The sequence below is a fragment of the Rhinoderma darwinii genome, chromosome 1, assembly GCF_050947455.1.
Source record: "Rhinoderma darwinii isolate aRhiDar2 chromosome 1, aRhiDar2.hap1, whole genome shotgun sequence".
Lineage (NCBI taxonomy): Eukaryota > Metazoa > Chordata > Amphibia > Anura > Rhinodermatidae > Rhinoderma > Rhinoderma darwinii.
The window spans coordinates 374,916,656-374,938,920 of NC_134687.1; the positions used below are offsets into that span (position 1 = coordinate 374,916,656).

Sequence of the window (22,265 nt, forward strand, 5' to 3'; positions counted from 1 at the left end):
TGCTATTCTAACTCGGTCTACTGAAAGACCATTTTATGCCACTGTTCACATTCTTTTCTACTCTGGTTTCACGATTACAATGTTGGAAACATGCCAAGGAGATCAACTAGGAGAAAATCAATGAGGCCCATTATTGTACATGAAAAATGTTATCACTATATGCTTCCATGAGATTCTGATGACAATGTGTCGTCTTCTAGTGTTTGTCACATGTTGGGGAGGCCTAAAGACCATGTGTGGATCCAAATGATCAAATACATGGATATCCTCACATTTAGGCCACCTTTACACAGGTCAGTATTGTAAGCTAGACCCAGGAGTGGGTCCAAAACACAGGTGCGGTGCAGATCTTTCCATTATACTTTTCCTTATTTATAAGCCAAAACCAGGAGCGGAACAAAAACAGTGATGTAAAATATTGACCAAAATACTGATGTGTGAAAGTGGCCTTAGACGCATATTGCCACTAGGTTTTGTTTTATTTGGATCCATAGCCAATCTCAATGACCCTAACAGAAATAAGAACAGCAAAGGACATCAGAATCACTCTTCAGGCATTGAACATTTCTCAGCACAATGAAAAAAATGTAATATTTATAATCTTTAGTGTGTGCTAATGGTCTTTTTTAAATGATCTTTCTAGTAGGTCTCCTTTAACCCCTTAAGGATGCAGCCTAGTTTGGGCCTTAAGGCTCAGAGCCCATTTTTTGAAATCGGACATATTTCACTTTATGTGGTAATAACTTCAGAATGCTTAAACCTATCCAAGCGATTCTGAGATTGTTTTCTCGTGAGACATTGGGCTTTATGTTAGTGGTAAAATTTGGTCTATATATTCAGTGTTTATTTGTGAAAAATTTCAAAATTTAGAGAAAATTTAGAAAACATTTTCTGAATTTAAAGAGGCTCTGTCACCAGATTTTGCAGCCCCTATCTGCTATTGCAGCAGATCGGCGCTGCAATGTAGATTACAGTAACGTTTTTATTTTTAAAAAACGAGCATTTTTGGCCAAGTTATGACCATTTTCGTATTTATGCAAATGAGGCTTGCAAAAGTACAACTGGGCGTGTTGAAAAGTAAAAGTCCAAGTGGGCGTGTATTATGTGCGTACATCGGGGCGTGTTTACTACTTTTACTAGCTGGGCTTTCTGATGAGAAGTATCATCCACTTCTCTTCAGAACGCCCAGCTTCTGGCAGTGCAGCACTGTGACGTCACTCACAGGTCCTGCATCGTGTCGGCACCAGAGGCTACAGTTGATTCTGCAGCAGCATCAGCATTTGCAGGTAAGTAGCTACATCGACTTACCTGCAAACGCCGATGCTGCTGCAGAATCATCTGTAGCCTCTGGTGCCGACACGATGCAGGACCTGTGAGTGACGTCACAGATCTGCACTGCCAGAAGCTGGGCGTTCTGAAGAGAAGTGGATGATACTTCTCATCAGAACGCCCAGCTAGTAAAAGAAGTAAAAACGCCCCGATGTACGCACATAATACACGCCCAGTTGTACTTTTACTTTTCAACACGCCCAGTTGTACTTTTGCAAGCCTCATTTGCATAAATACGAAAATGGCCATAACTTGGCCAAAAATGCTCGTTTTTTAAAAATAAAAACGTTACTGTAATCTACATTGCAGCGCCGATCTGCTGCAATAGCAGATAGGGGTTGCAAAATCTGGTGACAGAGCCTCTTTAAATGCATATGCTTGTAAAACAGATGGTTATACCACCCAAAATAGTTACTAGTTCACATTTCCCATATGTCTACTTTAGATTTGCATCGTTTTTTTGAACACTTATTTTTCTTGGACGTTACAAGGCTTAAAACATAAACCGCAATTTCTCATTTTTAAGAAAATTTCAAAAGCCTTTTTTTTAAGGTACCTGTTCAGTTCTGAAGTGGCTTTGAGGGGCCTATGTATTAGAAACCCCGATAAAACACCCTATTTTAAAAACTAGACCCCTCAAAGTATTCAAAACAGCATTTAGAAAGTTTATTTAACCCTTTAGGCATTTCACAGGAATTAAAGCAAAGTGGAGGTGAAATTTGCAAATGTCATTTTTTTTGCTGAATTTCAATTTTATTCTATTTTTTTTTCTGTAGCACAGAAGGTTTTACCAGAGAAACACTACTAAATATGTATTGTCCAGATTCTGCAGTTTTTGAAATGTCCCACATGTGGCTCTAGTGCGCTCGTGGACTAAAAACACAAGCCCCAGAAGCAAAGAAACACCTAGTGCATTTTGGGGCCTCTTTTTTATTAGAATATATTTTAGGCAGCATGCCAGGTTTGAAGAGGTGTTGAGGTGCCAAAACAGTAGGAATCCCCCAAAAGTGAACCCATTTAGGAGACTACATCCCTCAAGGAATTCATTTATGGGTGTTGTGACCATTTAGACCCCACAGTTTTTTCACAGAATTTATTTGAATTGGGCTGTGAATTTAAAAAAAATGGAATTCTTTCCAATAAGATGTAATTTTGGGTCAAAATGTCTTATTTTCACAAGGAATAAAATACCCCATTTTATTGCCCGATTCCTCCTGAATGCGGCAATACCCCATTTGTGGTGATAAACTGCCATTTGGGCCCATGGGAGGGCTCCGAAGGAAAGGACCACCATTTGGCCTACTGGAGCTTTTCTGGTGCTAAGTCATGTATGCAGAAGCCCCTGAGGTACCAGTACAGTTGAAACCCCCGAGAAGTGACCCCATTTTAAAAACTACACCCCTTAAGACATTCATCTAGAAGTGTTGTGAGCATTTTGACCCCACCAGTATTGTGTAAAAGATAATGCGCAGCAGATGGTGCAGAGTGAGATTTGCAATTTTCTATATATCTATGCCATTTCAGTGTCCGATATATTGTGCCCAGCATGTGCCACCGGAGATATACACCCCATAAACTATAATGTGGGTTCTCCTGGGTACAGCAATACTCTACATTTGGTTTTTACCTGCTGCCTGGGCACACGGCAGGGCTCAGAAGGGAAAGATGAGGGGGATAAGCTGTGCGCAGTGCATCAGGGTAAATTTAAAATCAAGGGATGTATGATAAATTCTAAAACAATCTTTCATACAGAGCCCTGGTTTTTCAGGACACGTGTCGCATTGGTATATTGTGTCCTTCCTTATCCCCCTCTTTGAGCATACTCTGCACCTCTTGACTTTTTCCCTTCTTGCCAGTTTGGGGAACTTCTCCTGGAAAGTGTTGCCCTGGTACGATGCATGTGGCCTCGCTTCCAGAAGTACTGGGTGCTCCCCCTTCTTGGTCCCTAAAGATTAGGTTCTTGATAACCACCTCTTGAAATTCAAGGAAAGTTCCCGTCTGGCCTGCACATCGACGTAGCACGTACGCATTGTACAATGCCATCTGTATGACGTGAAGGGCCAGCTTCTTATACCACACCCTCGATTTCCGCATGGCACTGTAGGGCTTCAGGACTTGATCTGACAAGTCCACCCCTCCCATGTACCTACTGTAGCCCAGGATGCAGTCTCTGTACTGGTACCTCGTACAGGTACATGTGTACTGGTGTGGCCATGTATTGTTGTCAATACAAGGACATCTCTATTGTACTTGACACACAATATGTTGCTGCTAGATTGTGCCCAACTCTCACCCCTTCTGAGTGTTTGCCCAAGCAGAGTCTTAGGGAGGCCTCTCAGATTTCATCTAGCAGTGCCGCATGCTGCAGTACTTCTGGGAGCGAGGCACTTGAAGAGCGGGACGCTGGTATAAAAATTATCCAGGTAGAGGTGGTAACCCTGGTCCAGGAGTGGGTGCACAAAATCCCACACAATTTTTGCGTTAATTCCCAGTAAGGGGGGGGGGGGGCATTCTGGGGGCTGAATACTGGTGTCCTTCCCTTCATATATCCTAAATTTGTAAGTATACCATGATGCACTCTCGCACAGCTTATAAATCTTCACGCCACACCTTGCCCTCTTACTCGGCAGGTACTGGCGGAATTGAAGCCTCCCTTTAAAATGTACCAGGGACTCCTCAATATAAATACAATTCTCGGGGGGCAAACCGGTCACTGAAATGGTCTAATAGGGGTCTCAGTTTACACAAACGGTCAAAACTGGGGTCATCTCTGGGTGGGCACTACTCATTATCAACAAAATGTAAGAAGCAAAAGTATTGCCTCATAACGCATCCTGGACATGGCCATGCGGTACAGCGGGGTGTGGTACAACAGGTCTGTACTCTAGTAGGTCCTAATGGACGGCTTTTTCAGAAGCCCCATGTTCAAGAGCAGTCCCCAGAACTTGCCCAACTCTGCTGTGTCTACAGGAGTCCACCTGTGGGATTGGGCATAAAATGATGTGGGGGTTCTTAGTGATATACTGTTGGGCATATAAATTTGTCTGTGACACCATAAGCTCTATAAATTCGTCCGTGAAAAAGAACTTGAAGAAGTCCATCTCACTGAGCACTGCCGTATTAAATTTTATCACTGGGCTGCCCGTGTACTCAGGGATTTGGGGCTCGTAATTGTCTGGTGTGGTGGTGCAAATGGGGTCACTTCGCTCGGAGGTTTCAACTGTTGCGGGGTCACTTCTCTCAGGGATTTCAACTGTGGTGGAGGTCCTGGGGCGTCTCCTAGGGGGTCCCTCCTCCATCACTGGATGAGGAGGTTGATAAATAAAAGAAAGTCTCGCCATCTGACGAGTCCGTGTCAGAGGCAAGAAACGCATAGGCCTCTTCAAGAGAAAGATTTTTATCTGTCACGTGTAAATTGTGTGCTTAGACACATGCAAAATGTGTTCTTTTGAACAGTACTTTTATTAGCACTAGTAGAAGCAATATACTGCTACCTAAAACATTTTTTGTTTTTACAGAACGATTCCCTGACTAACAAACCCGAATACTAGATGTGATGTTGCAGAGAACTAAATATCGAAAAAAAAAAAAAAATTGATATATTTTTTTCGTTTTTATAGAACGAGTGGACTTCCCGGAGACTAAACCTAACTAGGGCAATGGTTCCTGACACTAAACCTAACTACATTTTATGTGAACTTCCCCGACACTAAACCTAACTACGGCGACGATTCCCTGACACTAAACCTAACTAGATTATTCCAAGATTTCCTGACGCTAAACCTAACTACGGTGACGGGTGCCTGACACTAAACCCATCTAGATTATTCCGAGCTTTCCTGGCGCAAACAACTGATTTTATGTGACCTTCCGACGCAAAACCTAACTACAGTGATGGATCCCTAACGCTAAACCTAACTAACTGTGACTGATTCCTGATGCTAAATTCCCTGACGCTATACCTGACGGTTCCCCGACACTAACTAACCCTAATACTAAACTATCTGCTGACTTTCCAAACTGATTTTTTTTTTTTTCGATTATATTTTATAAAGAAAAAAAAATAAATATTAAAAATAATCCTCAGGGACCAGGGAAATGTGACCCTGAAGACTCAAAAGTGGTCAGTGATAGAGATCACTGACCAAAACCGTGGGTGACAAGGGGAACACAAGGACAGGAGTGGGAAGTGGATACAAGTTGGTTAAAGCAAAAAAAAAAAATATTTATATTTGTTATTTTTTAACTGCTCTGCTCTGACTCTCTCCACAACCGCTCTCTTCGACTAACCAACTCCAACAGAGAGCAAGTGCGGCAGGATCTGAGGTCAGAGAATGAAAGTACGTATGCGATCGCTGCTATTGGTCAGTAGTCACTAACTCAGCAATAGCAGCGATCGTGAAGGCGGAACCACTATGATTGGTCCCTGCACACTGAGCTGTGATAGCCTGCTGTCAGAAACAGCAGGCATCACAGCTCGATGAAACGTCGTGGAAAAATGGCGATGCATTTTCCCCTGGACATACTATTCCGGCGCGGAGCGCGAACGATGCACTTAGCGCGATGGAAGAGTACGTCGCTGAGCGCGAAGGGGTTAAAGGGTAACTAAACTTTCAAAAACTTCTGACATGTCATAGTGACATGTCAGAAGTTTTGATCGGTGGGGGCCTGAGCACGTCATCCCCCATCAATTGCTAAAACGAAGCGGCAGAAACGCTCGGGTGAGCGCGGAGCCGCTTGGTTTCTGATCGTTTTTTCTCGGAAAGTCTACTAGCCCGTACACCAACTGCTCGGCTTTCCGAGAAAAGCTGATAAACTAAGCGGGTCACCCGAGCGCTTCTGCCGCTTCGTTTTAGCGATCGGTGGGGTCTCAGTGCTCGGACCCCTACCGAAGAAAACTTCTTAGATGTCACTATGACATGTCAGAAGTTTTCTGAAAATTTAGTTACCCTTTAATAGCAAGGAACACTACGTGATTTTAGATGTCATTATATTGGCCTATGTAGAAGGTATAAACAATACTCTTTCTGGATAGAGATAATAATTCAGATGCCATGCACAGCCGATATTGCTTTAGACCTTTTAGTGCAAAATTTAAAATGCATCATAGGATACCTATGTAGAGCATTACAGCCAATTGATGTACAGAGGGCAGAAGTGAACAAAACTATCAGGAACCACAATCTACACTGTACATCCACCCTTTGCTAAGTGCTGATTTAGGTTATTTTTCAGATACAAAGCTCCATATCCCTATACATTGCCAATTCTGATTCCCCTTAGCGACAACTGCAGGCAGTCTAAGAGCTTACTGCATGAATAAGTTCAATAAAACAGGAGTATATATGCTCCTAAACTCCCTCTAGTGGTGACTGTAGGCAGCCAGAATTTTATTACCAGTGTGACTATGCAGGGGATTTGGAGTTCTGGAGGAGAAAAATGGAACTCAACCGCTTATAAAATGTATTTAATGAATTAAATATGGTGTTAGAAGTTGGGCAATAACTTTAAAATAATGTATGTTTAAAAATGGGGCATTTTGCATTGCTCCAACTTTCATTTATTTTTTTAACACCTTGGATTTAATCCAAGAGAACCTTTAGATATCTATTACAGATATAACCAAGTATTAGAAGATAAAAGTAAATATCACCTGGCATTATTATCCAAACATAGATATTCTCTTGGGTCTTCGGCACTTGCATTCGTGGTTTTCACACCTTTATCAATAAACAAGCCTGCCTAAAAAACAGGGGAAAAAAAAAAGAATCTTTAATTGAAAAAAGAAAAAAAAAAAAGAAGAAAAAAGTCAGGGCTCATTCTCTTTACTATGTTAGATTGTATTTGATCTACTTTATAAAATGGATAGAAAATATAAAACACATTCAGATGATGCGTCATTTCGAACTAGAATATTAGTTTCGCGGTTAGGGGTTTTGGACATTTTCCACCTCTGGTAGCTGGGACAATTTTCATGGTTTTGACATGTAGAATTAAAACCTGAATTATAAAATAGGAAATCATACTAATCCCCCATACCCATATATTTTCAGAAAATAGACACCTGGCACATTGTCAAAATGCCACCAAGCACTGTATATACACATGCACCGATACATTTTTAGTAAACAATGAATAAAACTTCATGTCTACATGCGCATATCACCAGAAGTAAAGAATGTAATAGTCCTACCTAGTAGTTTACAGCCATGACCACATTCATGCTTTTATGTTCTACACCGTGAATTTAAAAAAAAGCATCTGAATTTTTTTTTTATATTTTTTTTTGGAAGGACTCTTGTGCATAAAGGGTCAGCTGGAATCATCTTTTTAGTCAAGGTTTGCAAAGTTTGCATATATCACACATGTCTACATATACGCTCACGTCTTTAAAATAAAAAAACTCCAAAAAAGGAGTGTAAAGTTTGATCCTAAACCGTTTCCAGTCATGTCCACCTTCAAGCAAATTTGTGACAAACAGGAAGTAAATCTTAGGTTTGTACCTAAAACTCGCATCTAAACCGGGGCCTCTGCACACAGAAACAATGTAAAAAATAGATCAAGGTGTGGCACGTTCCAACATGCCAAAACAAATGTACGTCAACAAGAGCTTGCGCTTTCAAAAACGCTGAAATTTAGGCCGTGCAACATTTGGCTTTCATTTGCAAATGTGAAAAATATTTATATTTCAACCCTCTCAGCCATTTTTTTTTTTAAACAAAATGTGCTCTACAAAAATCTGTAAAAATTGAGATGTTTTTAAATACCACACATGTCCACGTTCGGTGTTGCGTGTATTAAAGAAACGCCAAAACCGCAGGGATGCGCTAACCGCTTTTTGCATGCAAATTAAATTGGGGTTGATAGAAGTATATCATTTTCCATCCCCTATACAACACTCTAACCCTAATCCTTAAATACAAATCCCTAAACCTCATCCAATACAGTATGTTAACTAATGACTATTGTTTTGGGGAGCTAGTTGGTGGCAACAATGATCGTTTACGACTACAGTTAGCTGGTAAAAAATATAATTTCTGACTGACGAAAATCTGTTCCATCCAGCAGGAATGTGCTAGACATTCTTTTCTAGTGAGAATGGTTCTCACTATAACGGCAGAGTGTAATGGGTATAGGTAGAGAAGCAGACAGCGGACTTGATGTTAAAGATTGGTTATGGACAGGATAAGGACAGGGTAAAATGTATAAACGTTCAAGTTATCACACCCCCTCATTTACAGTCATACAGAGACAGAAGAATAGTCACAGATCCTCCTCCTCCTCGCTCTTAAAGATGTCCGCTCGTCCCCCGCTGCTCTTCCACATAGGTTGAAGCAAGAGGTAGAAGTTTATGCAGCTCCCACGTCAGCCCACTAGCACAGCATAGATCGCGGCTGGAGCTGTGATCTTGGTCTGGTTTTAAAAGCCAAGAAGCGTTAGAGCCGTTTGTTGCATGGAAGTACCAGATACGGCCTTGGCTACTGAAGTGCTTCCCTGGATAAGGTATGAGATACGTCATTGGAAGGGAAAGGAATAAAGGCGTTGTCTTATCACAGAAAATGGTGGCATATTGCTAGGACACTCCACCAAGGTCCAATAGGCAGGAGTCACAGCCAATAATGATTGGCCGCCTGGACACAAAGCTGGATTGCATTTAGTGATAATCAGGGGTCACAATTAGACAATGGTGGTATATCTTAGTGAAATTAAATCAATATCTATTATAGGATATTATTATTTCTGTTACTTATATAGCACCAACATATTCCGCAGCGCTGCACAGAGTTTGCCCAAACTCACTGTCCCCTTTGGGGCTCACAATCTACATAGTATCTGCTTTAAAACTTTTTTCAATGAAAATGGAAACCATAGTGGATGAGGTATCCAATTTATTCAGCCAGGTATAGCATGAAAAACTTGTTACCTTAAAGTTAGAGTGGACCCTGTTGTTGTAAAATATACCAAGAGGTGTAAGTTCAGATTTGGTATCTGGATAAAGCCCGTGGGATACTCCAGTTGAAGACTTATGGAACACATACCAGATCCCTGCATCCTATGAATAAAGAAATATATTATTAACTATAGAAAATCTACATACACAATAGGATAGCGAACACGGTTAATAAATCTATTTGAAAACCAGTCCCAAGCCAACCTACAACAAGGCATCTTGGCACTTATCCAACAGGCTGGTAGCAGATGGCACAATGCATCCATCATTAAAATTATTTGTTATATAGAAGAATGACACAGAGACCCAACAAGAATTTCAACGGTTCTGTTTTGTTCTAAAATTCTTATGTCATACCTATTTTTACTTGCAAGAAAAGTAAGTGAACCCTGGATTTCTACATTGATTACTAATAAAATGTGGCCAGATTAGTTCCAAATTATGGACAATGTAAGTAAACTAATAACAAACAGTTGTACTGGTAATGTCTATTATTGAGCACATTGAGTAAACATCCGAGGACAGGGAGAAAAAGTGCACCCTTTAATTTAATAACCTGTAGATCTCCCTTTAGCAGCAATCACCCCGACCAAACGGTTCCTGTAGCTACAAATAAGATTGTACAACTTTGAGGAGGAATTTCGAACCATCCCTCCCTCCAAGTAAGTTTCTGTTCATCAGCATTTCCGAGATGTCTTGCATGCAGCCAGGGCCGGCCTTAGGATAGATGGCGCCCCATGCGAAATTATCTTTGACGCCCCACCCCATTATAAAAAAAATGCCCCATAAAAAATAAATATATATAATGACCCCCATAGAATGCCCTGTATAGTGCCCCCACACAGTATAATGCAATTTAGTGCCCCCCATACAGTATAATAATAACATTTTATATAATATATTATAACCCCTTCAAGGACACCGTATTTTGTCCTCTAATTGTGCCCACACAGTATTATGCACCATATAATGCCCCCCTGTATTACCCCTACACAGTATAATGGCTTGGTGGCCCCCACACAGTATAAAACCCGCGCCATAGACTTTTTACGGCTCGGGTTTTAACTTGCTGCCCGCGCGATCGGGCAGCTGAAAGTCGGGTCTCCGGCTGTCAGTGACTGCCGGGGACCCTGAGGAGAGGATAGAAGCAGCTTTAGCTGCTTCTGTCTTCTCTGATCACTTGTACATAGCGCTCAATGAACGCTGTGTATAGGAATAGAGGCAGCGGCTGCGCCGCTGTCTCTATTCTTCCCGGTGTTCATGTGACTGGTCACATGATCACCGGGTGCCGTTATTGACAGACTGCTGCTGGGTCTTACTAGACCAAGCACAATCGTCACTATGAGAGGGCTGATTTCCCCTGTAACTGGGGCTGCTGTGCAGATCCAGTTACAGTGGAAAAACATGGTGTAAAAGAAAGAAAAAAAATATATATAAAAAGTTCCCCAAAGGTCTTTTTTGACCTTTGAGGGACAGACCATAGTAATAAAAAAATAATAAAGTAAAGTGCAAAAAAAAATAATAATAAATAAACGTTCCCCTCCCCGGCCAATCATTGTTGTAACGCTAGCCCGGACGCAATTACCCTAATACAGACATGTAATATATTACAATTTACAGTAGACAATGACGATCACAAATAAAAGGTCTATTTTAGGGTAAAACTATATTACCAAAAAAATAAATAAATAGCTGAAACGTAAAGAAGCTTATTTTTTTACTATTATTTTCAAACTTTAAGAATAAAAATTCTAAAACAGCAAAAAGGATGTGTATAAAAATGATAATGAAAAAAAGAAACCTGCATTGCCTACGGAAAAAACCATCACAAAAATCACGTCGTTAGCGCAACAAATAAAAAAATTAGGCATTTAACGAACACGTGCTAAAAATGGCTAAACGGTGTCTGGTCCTGAAGGCTCAAAATAGCCCGGTCCTGAACTGGTTAATGGGTAAAGCACACCTGTGAAACCCACACTTTCAATATATCTCCTTACTAGCAACACCTTTTGCCAGTTAGCTCCTGGGGAGGTCATTAACACAGAGGTTCACTTACTTTACATCGCTGAACTGTGGCTATTTACTCAATGTGCTCAATGCAACGGTTTGCGTGTTATTAGTTTAGTTAGATTGTGTTTGTCTATAATTTTAACTTTGATAACAATCAGACCACATTTTATTAGTAATCAATGCAGAAATCCAGGTAATTCCATAGGGTTTACTTTTTCTTGCAACTTTAAATAATATTTTCTTAATGTGCAGAATCAACTTTCCCAAGACATTCTTGGCATGTCTTAAGAGTCGAGGTCCTTTTGTCACGGACAAACATCAACCACAGTGGTGGGGTTCTAGCAGCTAGGACAATCTCTAAAAAAAAAATTGCTGCCACGACCTACTTATTTCTAATGGGAGGTTACCACAGAAGCCTTTATCTCTCCATTAATATCAGTACAGGGGCCATTGATTGTGGTTTCAGATTCTGGAACTTGTCAAATTATTAATGTGTATTTGGAAAAGGAAATATTTAAGGATATAATGAACACAAAGGGAGTGGATGTCAAAAAATAAATTAAAAAAAAGTCTTTACTATGTGAAAAACTTTAAGAAATAGTAGTGACTACTAGGGAGGTGGACTGTTGTGACTACTAGGGAGGTGGTAGGCCTGCTTTGATAACTGGTGAGAAGAGTTAGGGCTCATTCAGACGAGCATGTTCCTCGTCCGTGTGCGGTCTGTTGAAATCACTCACAGCGCACGGACCCATGCAAATCAAAGGGGGTATTCAGAAATGTGTGATTTTTCACGCAGCGTGTGTCTGTTGCGTGAAATTCACTGCATTGGTCTGTTTTTGCAGGCCTTGTCAGCCATTGAAGTCTATGGGTGCGTGAAAAACGACGTCCATGTTTCACGCATCAGTTGATAAAAAGGAATTGCTTGCCGAGGATAATCACGGATGTGAAAAACGGATGCGACACGGAACGCACCCTGATGGTGCACGGACATGAAATGCAGGAAATACAGTCTGTTTTTGCGCACGCAAATCAGACACGCTCGTGTGAATGTAGCCTAGGGAACACACTACAAGAGCGTAGATCCTTTCTAAAGTAACAGGCCTACTACAGGAGGAGTTTCGATTTCAGTGTCTTCTGGGTCCTAATGTTTTGGCAATTTCAACAAATAATTTTTTTTTCCCAGTCTGGAAGACTGAAAGCTATATTTCAATAGAACACTATGCTACCAAAGCACACAAACAGCAGGTGTTGTCATGTTGACACTAGAACAACATTTTCCCCCAGAGACAGCCTGCAGCTTCTGATTCCTTAGACTGGAAGAAGATATTGAGACATTCCAAAACACATAAAAAGGGACTTTGCATCTTATGGCAATTATGGGATAAAAGGAATAATTCTGGTTGAAAATCTGATTGAGATTTGCTTATTTCTATTAGACGAATAAACGTCGGAATGTTACATTTACTGCAGATACTCAGATTTTGAAACTTGCCTGAGAGCCAGCCGCTGCGTTACTTATAAGGTTATTGTTGGGATTTGCAATCCAGAACGTTGATACTGCCCTAAATATAAGAAAAATTTAAAGCAATAAAAAGAAGTTAGAAATAAATGCTACAAGCAATGTATAAAAATAAACTTTTGACGTTATTCCCATTTTTATAATACAGGCAATATTTATTATGTAGATCTATAAAATCAACATTATATATGTGAGTTGAAACCAAATTAATGAACACATTGTTTATTACCTTTCTTAATCATAATGATTAAGAACTGAAAAGTTCGAAACGCGTAGGCGTTCTCTCCCGGGATTTTTTAATTTCTGATTTTAATTTGGACTTAAACAGTTTTGTATTTTTTCACATCATATTGTGTGCTGGACCTCTAACTTTTTTCCTTGCATTTCTACAGTTCTAAGTGGCTGAATCACACGCTCATCATCCAACCAAAGTGGATAGGAAACCCATTTATTTTAAAAAACAAAATAACACATTCCAATTAAGTTATGGCCAGCGGATTTTAAAATATTTAACCCAATCCCACAGCGTAAAAGTACGGTGTATCAAGCCAAAACATCCCTCACTACGCCATACTATTATGGTGTGGGGTAGTGCAGGGAAAGGAGCTATGCCAGCGCAACCCACAATGGCTGTCAGCTGACACCCTATTGCAATGGTTAGGTTCAGAGAACTACGATTTCAGTTGTTTGCCTTAGATGCTGCAGGTAATAGCGACCGCAGCACCTAAGAGGTTTTACAGGAAGAGGTTCACGATCACAGGGTGCCGATGGTTTGCCATGGCAACAGGGGCCTAACAAAGGCCTCTCACATCTGCCATATATGTAATCCTATTAAGCCCTCCCCTGATCTGCAGTTTGCAACCTGCTCCTAGTTTCAGACTTGGCTTATGTGTCCCTCCCAGTAATACATGCTGGATGTGAGTTCTGTAAATCCAGAATGCTGCTGCCTTCACTATCTCTTATGTACTAGCACAGCTTCATTCCTGTACTTCTTTCCCCTTGTAGGATCTCCTCTCCCCTGTACTGATGCTGCCAGAGTGTGTTACCGCCCCCTTCCCACTGCAGACCCTGCTATGTGCGTTCTCTTCCCTCTCTACACCCTGATACAGCCTGCTATGCTGTGTACAACCTCCTCTCTGCTGGTATTCTCCTACTGACCTTACACTGTGCTACTCAGAGGGGGAGGGCTACAGCAGAGAAAGCAGGCGCATGACGTCAGCCCTTAACAAACAGCAGCCTGGACCAGTGTGCTGTCCGCATTTATGTCAGAAGCAACACCACAGCCGGCTATGTAATAGTTGCATAAACTCAACAGAAACAAAATAGTAGTGTGCTATTTTTTATTATTGTTTTTATTTTTCTTAATGAGAAAGTTGCTCAATTTTGCATTTAGGAAGCAAATGAACAAGAAAAAGAAAAAACAAAAACAAAAAAAAACAAAAAACAGTACAAAAGGTGTCCAGAGCGTTTAACGTTTCTAACGCTGAAGTAAGGATTTAGTCAGGTTTTTCTCTATCAATTGTTTCTCCACATTCCAAAATGTTACAAGTTGACCTGAAAATCTGTTACTGCACAGACAAATACTTACATGCAGTCAGTGTAAGGATTAGGAACGTAGTTTCCATATACATTATCCCTCATAGCGGTACACATGGTATTATTACGGTCTGTGGGTAATAAAGTACCAGGCTTGGTAACAAGTCCAAGGTTGTGAAACAAAGTGTTCCTTTGTTCTATACCATCTTCCAGAAAGAAACAGTGCCCCAGTGTGTCATAACCAATGGTGTCTTTTATCTATACAAAATCAGAAAATGTCAGTAGATTAGGTTGCAGGACAATACAGATAAAAAGTTTGCGGGGCAACAAAATTTGCATAAAACACAGGCGGAGAAACAAATTAACCCCAACATCCCTGAACGGTAAGCAAAATGGCATATCACCTAATGTCCCAATGCGTCTAAAATGGAAAAATTAAGCAACTTTGCGATAGGTCTTAATTGTTCTGATTAGGAGCTGTAGAAACAAAACAATGTATTTCCACGTTAACAGAACAAACAAACTATGTATAGTTTGATCCTGCAGCCATACTCTCCTCCATCTGTACCAAACTTCTTGCTAGCCTTTCAAATGTACTTTAGCATAAAGTAGGGGACAGATGGAAGGAAGTACAATTGCAGGCTGAGACTACACAGTTTGTTGCTTGTTTCCATTGAAATACATTGTTCTGTTTAGGAGCTGTAGAAACAAAACAATAGGACATCAAGAGAGAGACAGAGAGAGAGAGACAGACAGAGACAAAACACAGGCTGCTGGTAAGGATTATAGGTCACCGCAGTGCTGGAATCCCAGCTACACTGCTCATTACTGCTGTGTAATCTACTCCATGTTGCTGCTGCAGCTTTTATATATGTGAAAAATATGGCAGCAGGATTTTCCTCTTCTCTGTGCAGTGTATAGATGACATGATAGCTGTATGGCTACACCCACTAGCTCAGAGAAAACTGACAATTATGAGAGAGTCTGCAAAGGGGAAGACTGCTAAAAAATGACATACACAAGTCGTATAATGGCCAGAAATAGTGTTATTCCTCATGTACACCCATATAAAAAAAAAAAAAGTCACCTGAAAAGTTAGGTACGCCTTAGGCTGGTTTTACATGCAGAGATTTCTGATCAATTTCAATATATGTTAAGTTGGCCATACACAATGGAGAAAAGTCTGCAAAACCAGCTGATATTAACAGGATCGGTGACAATCTCATATGTATGGGGGCTTAACAATTGGAAGAGGGAACAAATCCTTTGTTCCTGCGGGAGATAAGCGCCTCATTCCTTCCACACCGCTGAGAAAAAAAAACACGCGTGCGTGTTCTCCATGTAGGACCAGTTTAACCCCTTGACGTACTATTAGGTCATGGTAAGTGCATCGTTCGCGCTCCATGACGGAATAGTATGTCACGGGAAGAACGGCCATTTCGGCCGTCCTCCCGGAACATACAGGAGCTGTGACAACTGCTGTCTCGTACAGCAGTTTAAGCAACTCCTTCAGCGGGGACCGATCGCGGTGTCCCCGCTGATTAATCTTAGAAGCCGCGTTCAATAGCGATCGGGGCTTCTTAGGGGTTAAACCACCATCGTCGACCCGCTACATGATAGCGGGCGGCGATGGTTGCTATGTCAACCGCAGGCCTAACAATGGCCTCCGGCAGTCCCATCTACGGAAGCCTAGTGGGTCCGGACAAAGTCAGGACCCACTACGCTTGCTGTCAGTGAGTAGCTGACAGCTCTAATACACTGCACTACGCATGTAGTGCAGTGCATTAGAATTGGGATCAGGGCCTCCTTGCCTTCGAGTCCCCTAGTGGGACAAAATAAAAACGTAAAAAAAAAGTTGTGGAAAAAGAAAAAAAAAAAAGAAAAGTTTAGGGTATGTTCACACGCACGAATTACGGACGTAATTCGGGCGTTTTTGCCCCGAATTACGTCCGAAAATAGTGCCTCAATAGCGCTGACAAACATCTGCCCATTGAAAGCAATGGGCAGACGTTTGTCTGTTCACACGAGGCGTAATTTACGCGCCGCTGTCAAATGACGGCGCGTAAATAGACGCCCGCGTCAAAGAAGTGACCTGTCACTTCTTTGGCCATAATTGGAGCCGTTATTCATTGACTTCAATGAATAGCAGCGCCAATTACGTCCGTAATGGACGCGGCGTTCAAGCGCCTGCACATGCCGTTACGGCTGAAATTACGGGGGATGTTTTCAGGCTGAAACATCCCCGTAATTTCAGCCGTTACGGACGCCCTCGTGTGAACATACCCTAATAAGTAATAAAAGTAAAAATCCCCCTTTCCCTTATCAGTCCTTTATTATTAAAATAAACAAATAAACTATACATAATTGGTATAGCCTCGTCTGTAACGTCTTGAACTACAAATGTATTTAGTTATTTATCCCACGCGGTGAACGCCATGAAAGAAAATAATAATAGACCGTACTAGAATCACAATTTTTTGGTCACTTCACAAAAATGGAATAAGAAGAGATCAAAAGTCGCATGTACCTAAAAATGGTACTGATCGAACCTACAGTTCGATACGCAAAAAACAAGCCCTCACACGGCTTACTTGATGGAAAAATAAATAGCTCTTATAATATGGCAAAACCAAAAGTTTATAATTTTTTTTATAAAAATATTTTATTGTGCAAACACTATAAGACATAAAAAATAAAAAAAACTATAAACATATGGTATCGCTGTAATCGTATCGCCCCGCAGAATAAAGTGAATGTCATTTATAGCGCACAGTGAACGCTGTAAAAAAAATTAAATAAATGGTATAAAAAACAAAATAGTAGAATTGCTGTTTTTTTACTTACCACGCCTCTTAAAAAATAGAATAAAAACGGATCAAAAAGTCGCATGCACACCATGAAAATGACAATGAATTCCTCAAGGGGTCTAGTTTCCAAAATGGGGTCTCTTTTAAGGGCTTTCCCTGTACGGTTACCTCAGAAGCTCTGCAAATGCAACATGGCGCCCAGAAACCAATCTAGCAAAATCTACATGCCAAATAGCTCTCCTGCCTTTCTGAGCCCTGCCGTTTGTCCAACCAGCAGTGTATGACCACATGTATTGCCGTAATCGAGAGAAATTGCTTTACAAATATTGAGGTGCTTTTTCTCTTTATTCCTTGTCAAAATTGAAAATTTGTACCTTTTATCGGAAAAATGTGATTTTCAATTACACAGCCAAATTCCACAAAATGCAGCAAAAAACGTGTGGGGTCTCAATGCCCACTATATCCCTCGATAAGTTCCTTGATGGGTGTAGTTTGCCAAATATGGTCACTTTTGGGGGGTTTCCACAGTTTTGGCACCACAAGACCTCTTCAAACCAGACATGGTGCCTAAAAAAAATGAGGCCTCCTAATCCTCTAGGTGCTCCTTTGCTTCTGAGTCCGGTGTTTCAGTCCATTACCAGACTAGGGCCACATGTGAGATATTTCTCAAAACAACAGAATCTGGGCAATAAGTATTGAGTTGCATTTCTCCGGTAAAACCTTCTAGCTTACAGAAAAAAATAGAATAAACAGGATTTTCTGACAAAAAAAAAAAAAAGCTAATTTGTAAATTTCACCTCTACTTTGCTTTAAAATTCCTGTGAAAGACCTAAAGGATTAATAAACTTTCTAAATGCTGCTTTGAATACTTTGAGGGGGTCTAGTTTCTAAAATTGTGTTTTATGAGGGTTTCTAATACATAGGCCCCTCAAAGCCACTTCAGAACTGAAGTTTTCTTGAAAATATGAGAAATTGCTGCTTATGTTCTAAGCCTTGTAACATCCTAGAAAAACAAAAGCACTTTCAAAAAATGATGCCAACAAAGTAGACATATGGGAAATTTGAACTAGTAACTATTTTGGGTGGTATTACCATCTGCCTTACAAGCAGATACATTTAAAGAGGCTCTGTCACCAGATTTTGCAACCCCTATCTGCTATTGCAGCAGATAGGCGCTGCAATGTAGATTACAGTAACGTTTTTATTTTTAAAAAACGAGCATTTTTGGCCAAGTTATGACCATTTTTGTAGTTATGCAAATGAGGCTTGCAAAAGTCCAAGTGGGTGTGTTTAAAAGTAAAAGTCCAAGTGGGTGTGTATTATGTGCGTACATCGGGGCGTTTTTAATACTTTTACTAGCTGGGCGCTCTGAAGAGAAGTAACATCCTCTTCTCTTCAGAACGCCCAGCTTCTGACAGTGCAGATCTGTGACGTCACTCACAGGTCCTGCATCGTGACGGCCACATCGGCACCAGAGGCTACAGTTGATTCTGCAGCAGCATCAGCGTTTGCAGGTAAGTCGATCTTACCTGCAAACGCTGATGCTGCTGCAGAATCAACTGTAGCCTCTGGTGCCGATGTGGCCGTCACGATGCAGGACCTGTGAGTGACGTCACAGATCTGCACTGTCAGAAGCTAGGCATTCTGAAGAGAAGAGGATGTTACTTCTCTTCAGAGCGCCCAGCTAGTGAAAGTATTAAAAACGCCCCGATGTACGCACATAATACACACCCACTTGGACTTTTACTTTTAAACACACCCACTTGGACTTTTGCAAGCCTCATTTGCATAACTACAAAAATGGTCATAACTTGGCCAAAAATGCTCGTTTTTTTAAAAATAAAAACGTTACTGTAATCTACATTGCAGCGCCTATCTGCTGCAATAGCAGATAGGGGTTGCAAAATCTGGTGACAGAGCCTCTTTAAATTCAGAAAAATGCTATTTTTTCACAAATAAACACTGAATATATCGACCAAATTTTACCACTAACTTGAAGCCCAATGTGTCACGAGAAAACAATCTCAGAATCGCTTGGATAGGTTTAAGCATTCCGAAATTATTACCACATAAAGTGAAATATGTCAGATTTGAAAAATGGGCTCTGAGCCTTAAGGCCAAAACAAGGCTGCGTCCTTAATTAAGACTGGTCTGGGTTGGACACACACTTCCTCATCTTTTTTAAACAAAACCTTCATACTCCCTATATTAGAGTTGTCTTTCAGATAATGTTTACACGATACATCCATGGAGATGTTGGCAGAGAAAGCTTTTCAAGTTGGTCAGATCAAATTTAGATCAGATCAATTGGACATTTACGCACACCAATATAGATAGATATTTGTCTGATTGAATAGACATTGGACATAAAGCTGTACAGCCTGTATTATAGTCCAGAGCGGTATCCACAATTATGCAGGCCTCAGAGCTAAAATCATCTAGCATTCCTTGCTGGCTCCGTGCCTGCTAGAAGTATAGTCTTTACAGTAATCGAACATATAATACATATATATATATACACATATACACACACACACACACACACACACACACACACACACAAACCGCATCGGAAACCGTGCCCAAAAACATCCGAAACTGCCTCCCATTGCTTTCAGACGCTTGCTGGAAAAAGAAGCAGAAAGTCCTTTCTTGCCCCGATTCCACCTCTTATCTCCCATTGAAATCAATGAGAGGCAGAAAAAGCGTTTTTTTCTAGTGTTTTTCGACCGTGGCGCTCGATGACCGTGGGCGAAAAAACGCTGCGAAAACTGCGGAAAGAAAGTGCAGGCAGGTCAAAATCTGCCTCAAAATGTCTTCAGGATTATCTTCTGCCTGCAAAATACTCCATGTTAACAGGGCCGAAATGTTCCACCGCATTTTTCCCCCAAATTCTTAATATAGAACCCAAAATCTAAAACTGGGTATAACTCTGTAAATGCCAACCACTTTGCCTTTAACCCCTTATCGCACCAGGACACACCGGTACGTCCTGGTGCAGGGGGAGAAGTATGGAGCGCACTCCATATGCTGCGGGTGTCGGCTGTGTTTTACAGCCGACACCCAGGACTAACAGCCAGGAGCAGCGATCGCGCTGTTCCTGGCTGTTTAACCCCCCAAATGCTGCTGTCAATCGCGACTGCAGCATCTGAGGTATTGAAAAGAGAGGGGCAGCCCCCTCTGGCAGCTCATCCCCCCGCAACGAGATCAGGGGGAGACTATGGTTGTTATGGCAGCCCAGGAGCCTAATGAAGGCCCCCAGGGCTGCGTTCACTCAGCCTCTGTCTACAGGGCTTAACAGATGCCTGTAAAAATGACGATATACTGCAATACATTAGTATTGCAGTATATTGTACCAACGATCTAACAATTAATAAAATGTGTAGAAAGTAGTGAAATTACGTTTTTAGGAAAAAAATAAATAAAACTTTAAAAAAAAACAAAAAAAAAAAAACCTTTTCCCATTTTTCATGTAAAGTAATGTAAAAAATAAAAAAATAAAAAAAAAGTCAACAAAACTGGTATTGCTGCATCCGTAAAAGTCTGAACTATTACGATAAAGCGTTAACGCGCACAGTGAACGCCGTAAAAAAAAAAATGTAAACCCCCAAAATCACTGTTTTTTGGTCACCTTCGCTCCCAAAAATAATGTCATAAAAAGCGATCAAAAAGTTATATGTACCAACAAATGGTACCAATAAAAACTCCAGCTCGTCCCGCAAAAACTAAGCCCTCACACCGCTCAATGCATGGAAAAATAAAAACGTTATGTCTCTTAGAAGGCGGGAAGTGAAAAACGAAAATCAAAAAATGGCTGTGTCCTTAAGGGGTTAAGCTGTGTATATATTCCAAGAAATTACTGGATAGCTTGGCTCAGCAGGGGAACCACATTTCTGATCTTTATCTTAGGAAAGTTTTCGCAACAGTTTCATAATTTGGCAAGTGCTGGTTATGAAAAATAAGTTGAGTAAATAATTCACTGAGATATTGTTTATTGGAGAATTAAATAGGGTTCTCGGAGTTCTTTTTTCTAAAGAGCAGATTTATTTATTTATTTTTTTCATTTTAGGGACAGCTGGTTGGCACCTAATATTACAACCATCACAGGGGAGAGCCACACGGCCTTCACCCATATAGGATGGCAAATGTATATAATGAAGCAGCACTAAAGGAATGGGGGATATAGCACTACATAACTAGGCAGATATAGGGGTGATAATGACATGAATGCCATGACTAAGAGCAATTGACGTGCTTGAAACGCGTAGGCTCACTATACCTACCGACTACTGCCTTGATGCCAAGTCTGCCTGTTACCGAATTTTAAACAAGTTTTTTTGATACTAATAAAATTGGGAATACGTTTTTTTTTAACTACACTACTGCAGCGCTGGATCCAATCCTTTCTATCCTAATAGGGGTGATAACCCCTGTAATGTCCTCCTTTTTAGTGGTCATCCAGCTTTCCCAGAAAACGGTATAACTAAGAGAGTCTTCTACATCTCACAGACATTGTTGGCATATTGATGGCATATTGATGGCATATTGATGGGATATTGATGGGATATGGCATCAATGCCCGGCATTCCCTCCAAGTTAAACCCTTAGTGACCACCAATACGCCTTTTCACGTCAGTCACTAATGGGCTTTAGGCTAGGCTGACGCCTTTTCACGTCAGCCTAGTCTAAGTCCTGCACGGGTCTCCCGTGCAGGCAGGAGCCGGGGCTCTGCTGTCTGATGACAGCTGAGCTCCTGCTCCAACGCCCGCGATCGAAGTTTACTTCGATCGCGGCCGTTTAACCCGTTAAATGCCGCCGTCAATAGCGACCGCGGCATTTAACTTTGTTTACAGAGGGAGTGCGCTCCCTCTGTCACCCATCGGCGGCCCGCGAATGCAATCGCGGGTCTCCGATGGGGTGTCATGGCAGCCGGGGGCCTGATAAAAGCCCCCAGGTCTGCCCTGGACATATGCCTGTTAGGACGCGCCGGAGGCACGTCCTAACAGATTGCCTGTCAGATTTGCACTGACAGGCAATAATGCTCTGGTATACGAAGTATACCAGAGCATTATAGCAGCGATCGGAACATCGTACAGTAAAGTCCCCTAGAGGG

General features: G+C 41.2%; 1 protein-coding gene across 3 annotated transcripts in view; it reads right to left on the minus strand.

The window, feature by feature from the left end:
* Positions 1 to 22,265, minus strand: part of CEMIP2 (cell migration inducing hyaluronidase 2) — a 130,664-nt gene that overhangs the window by 45,673 nt on the left and 62,726 nt on the right. For all 3 annotated transcript variants that reach the window (XM_075828046.1, XM_075828030.1, XM_075828039.1), the window contains 4 exons: positions 14,398 to 14,603; positions 12,783 to 12,852; positions 9,254 to 9,382; positions 6,983 to 7,071 (listed from right to left, as the gene is read on the minus strand). In XM_075828046.1, the coding sequence (XP_075684161.1) occupies positions 6,983 to 7,071; positions 9,254 to 9,382; positions 12,783 to 12,852; positions 14,398 to 14,603 (494 nt within the window). The remainder of the gene's footprint in view (positions 1 to 6,982; positions 7,072 to 9,253; positions 9,383 to 12,782; positions 12,853 to 14,397; positions 14,604 to 22,265) is intronic.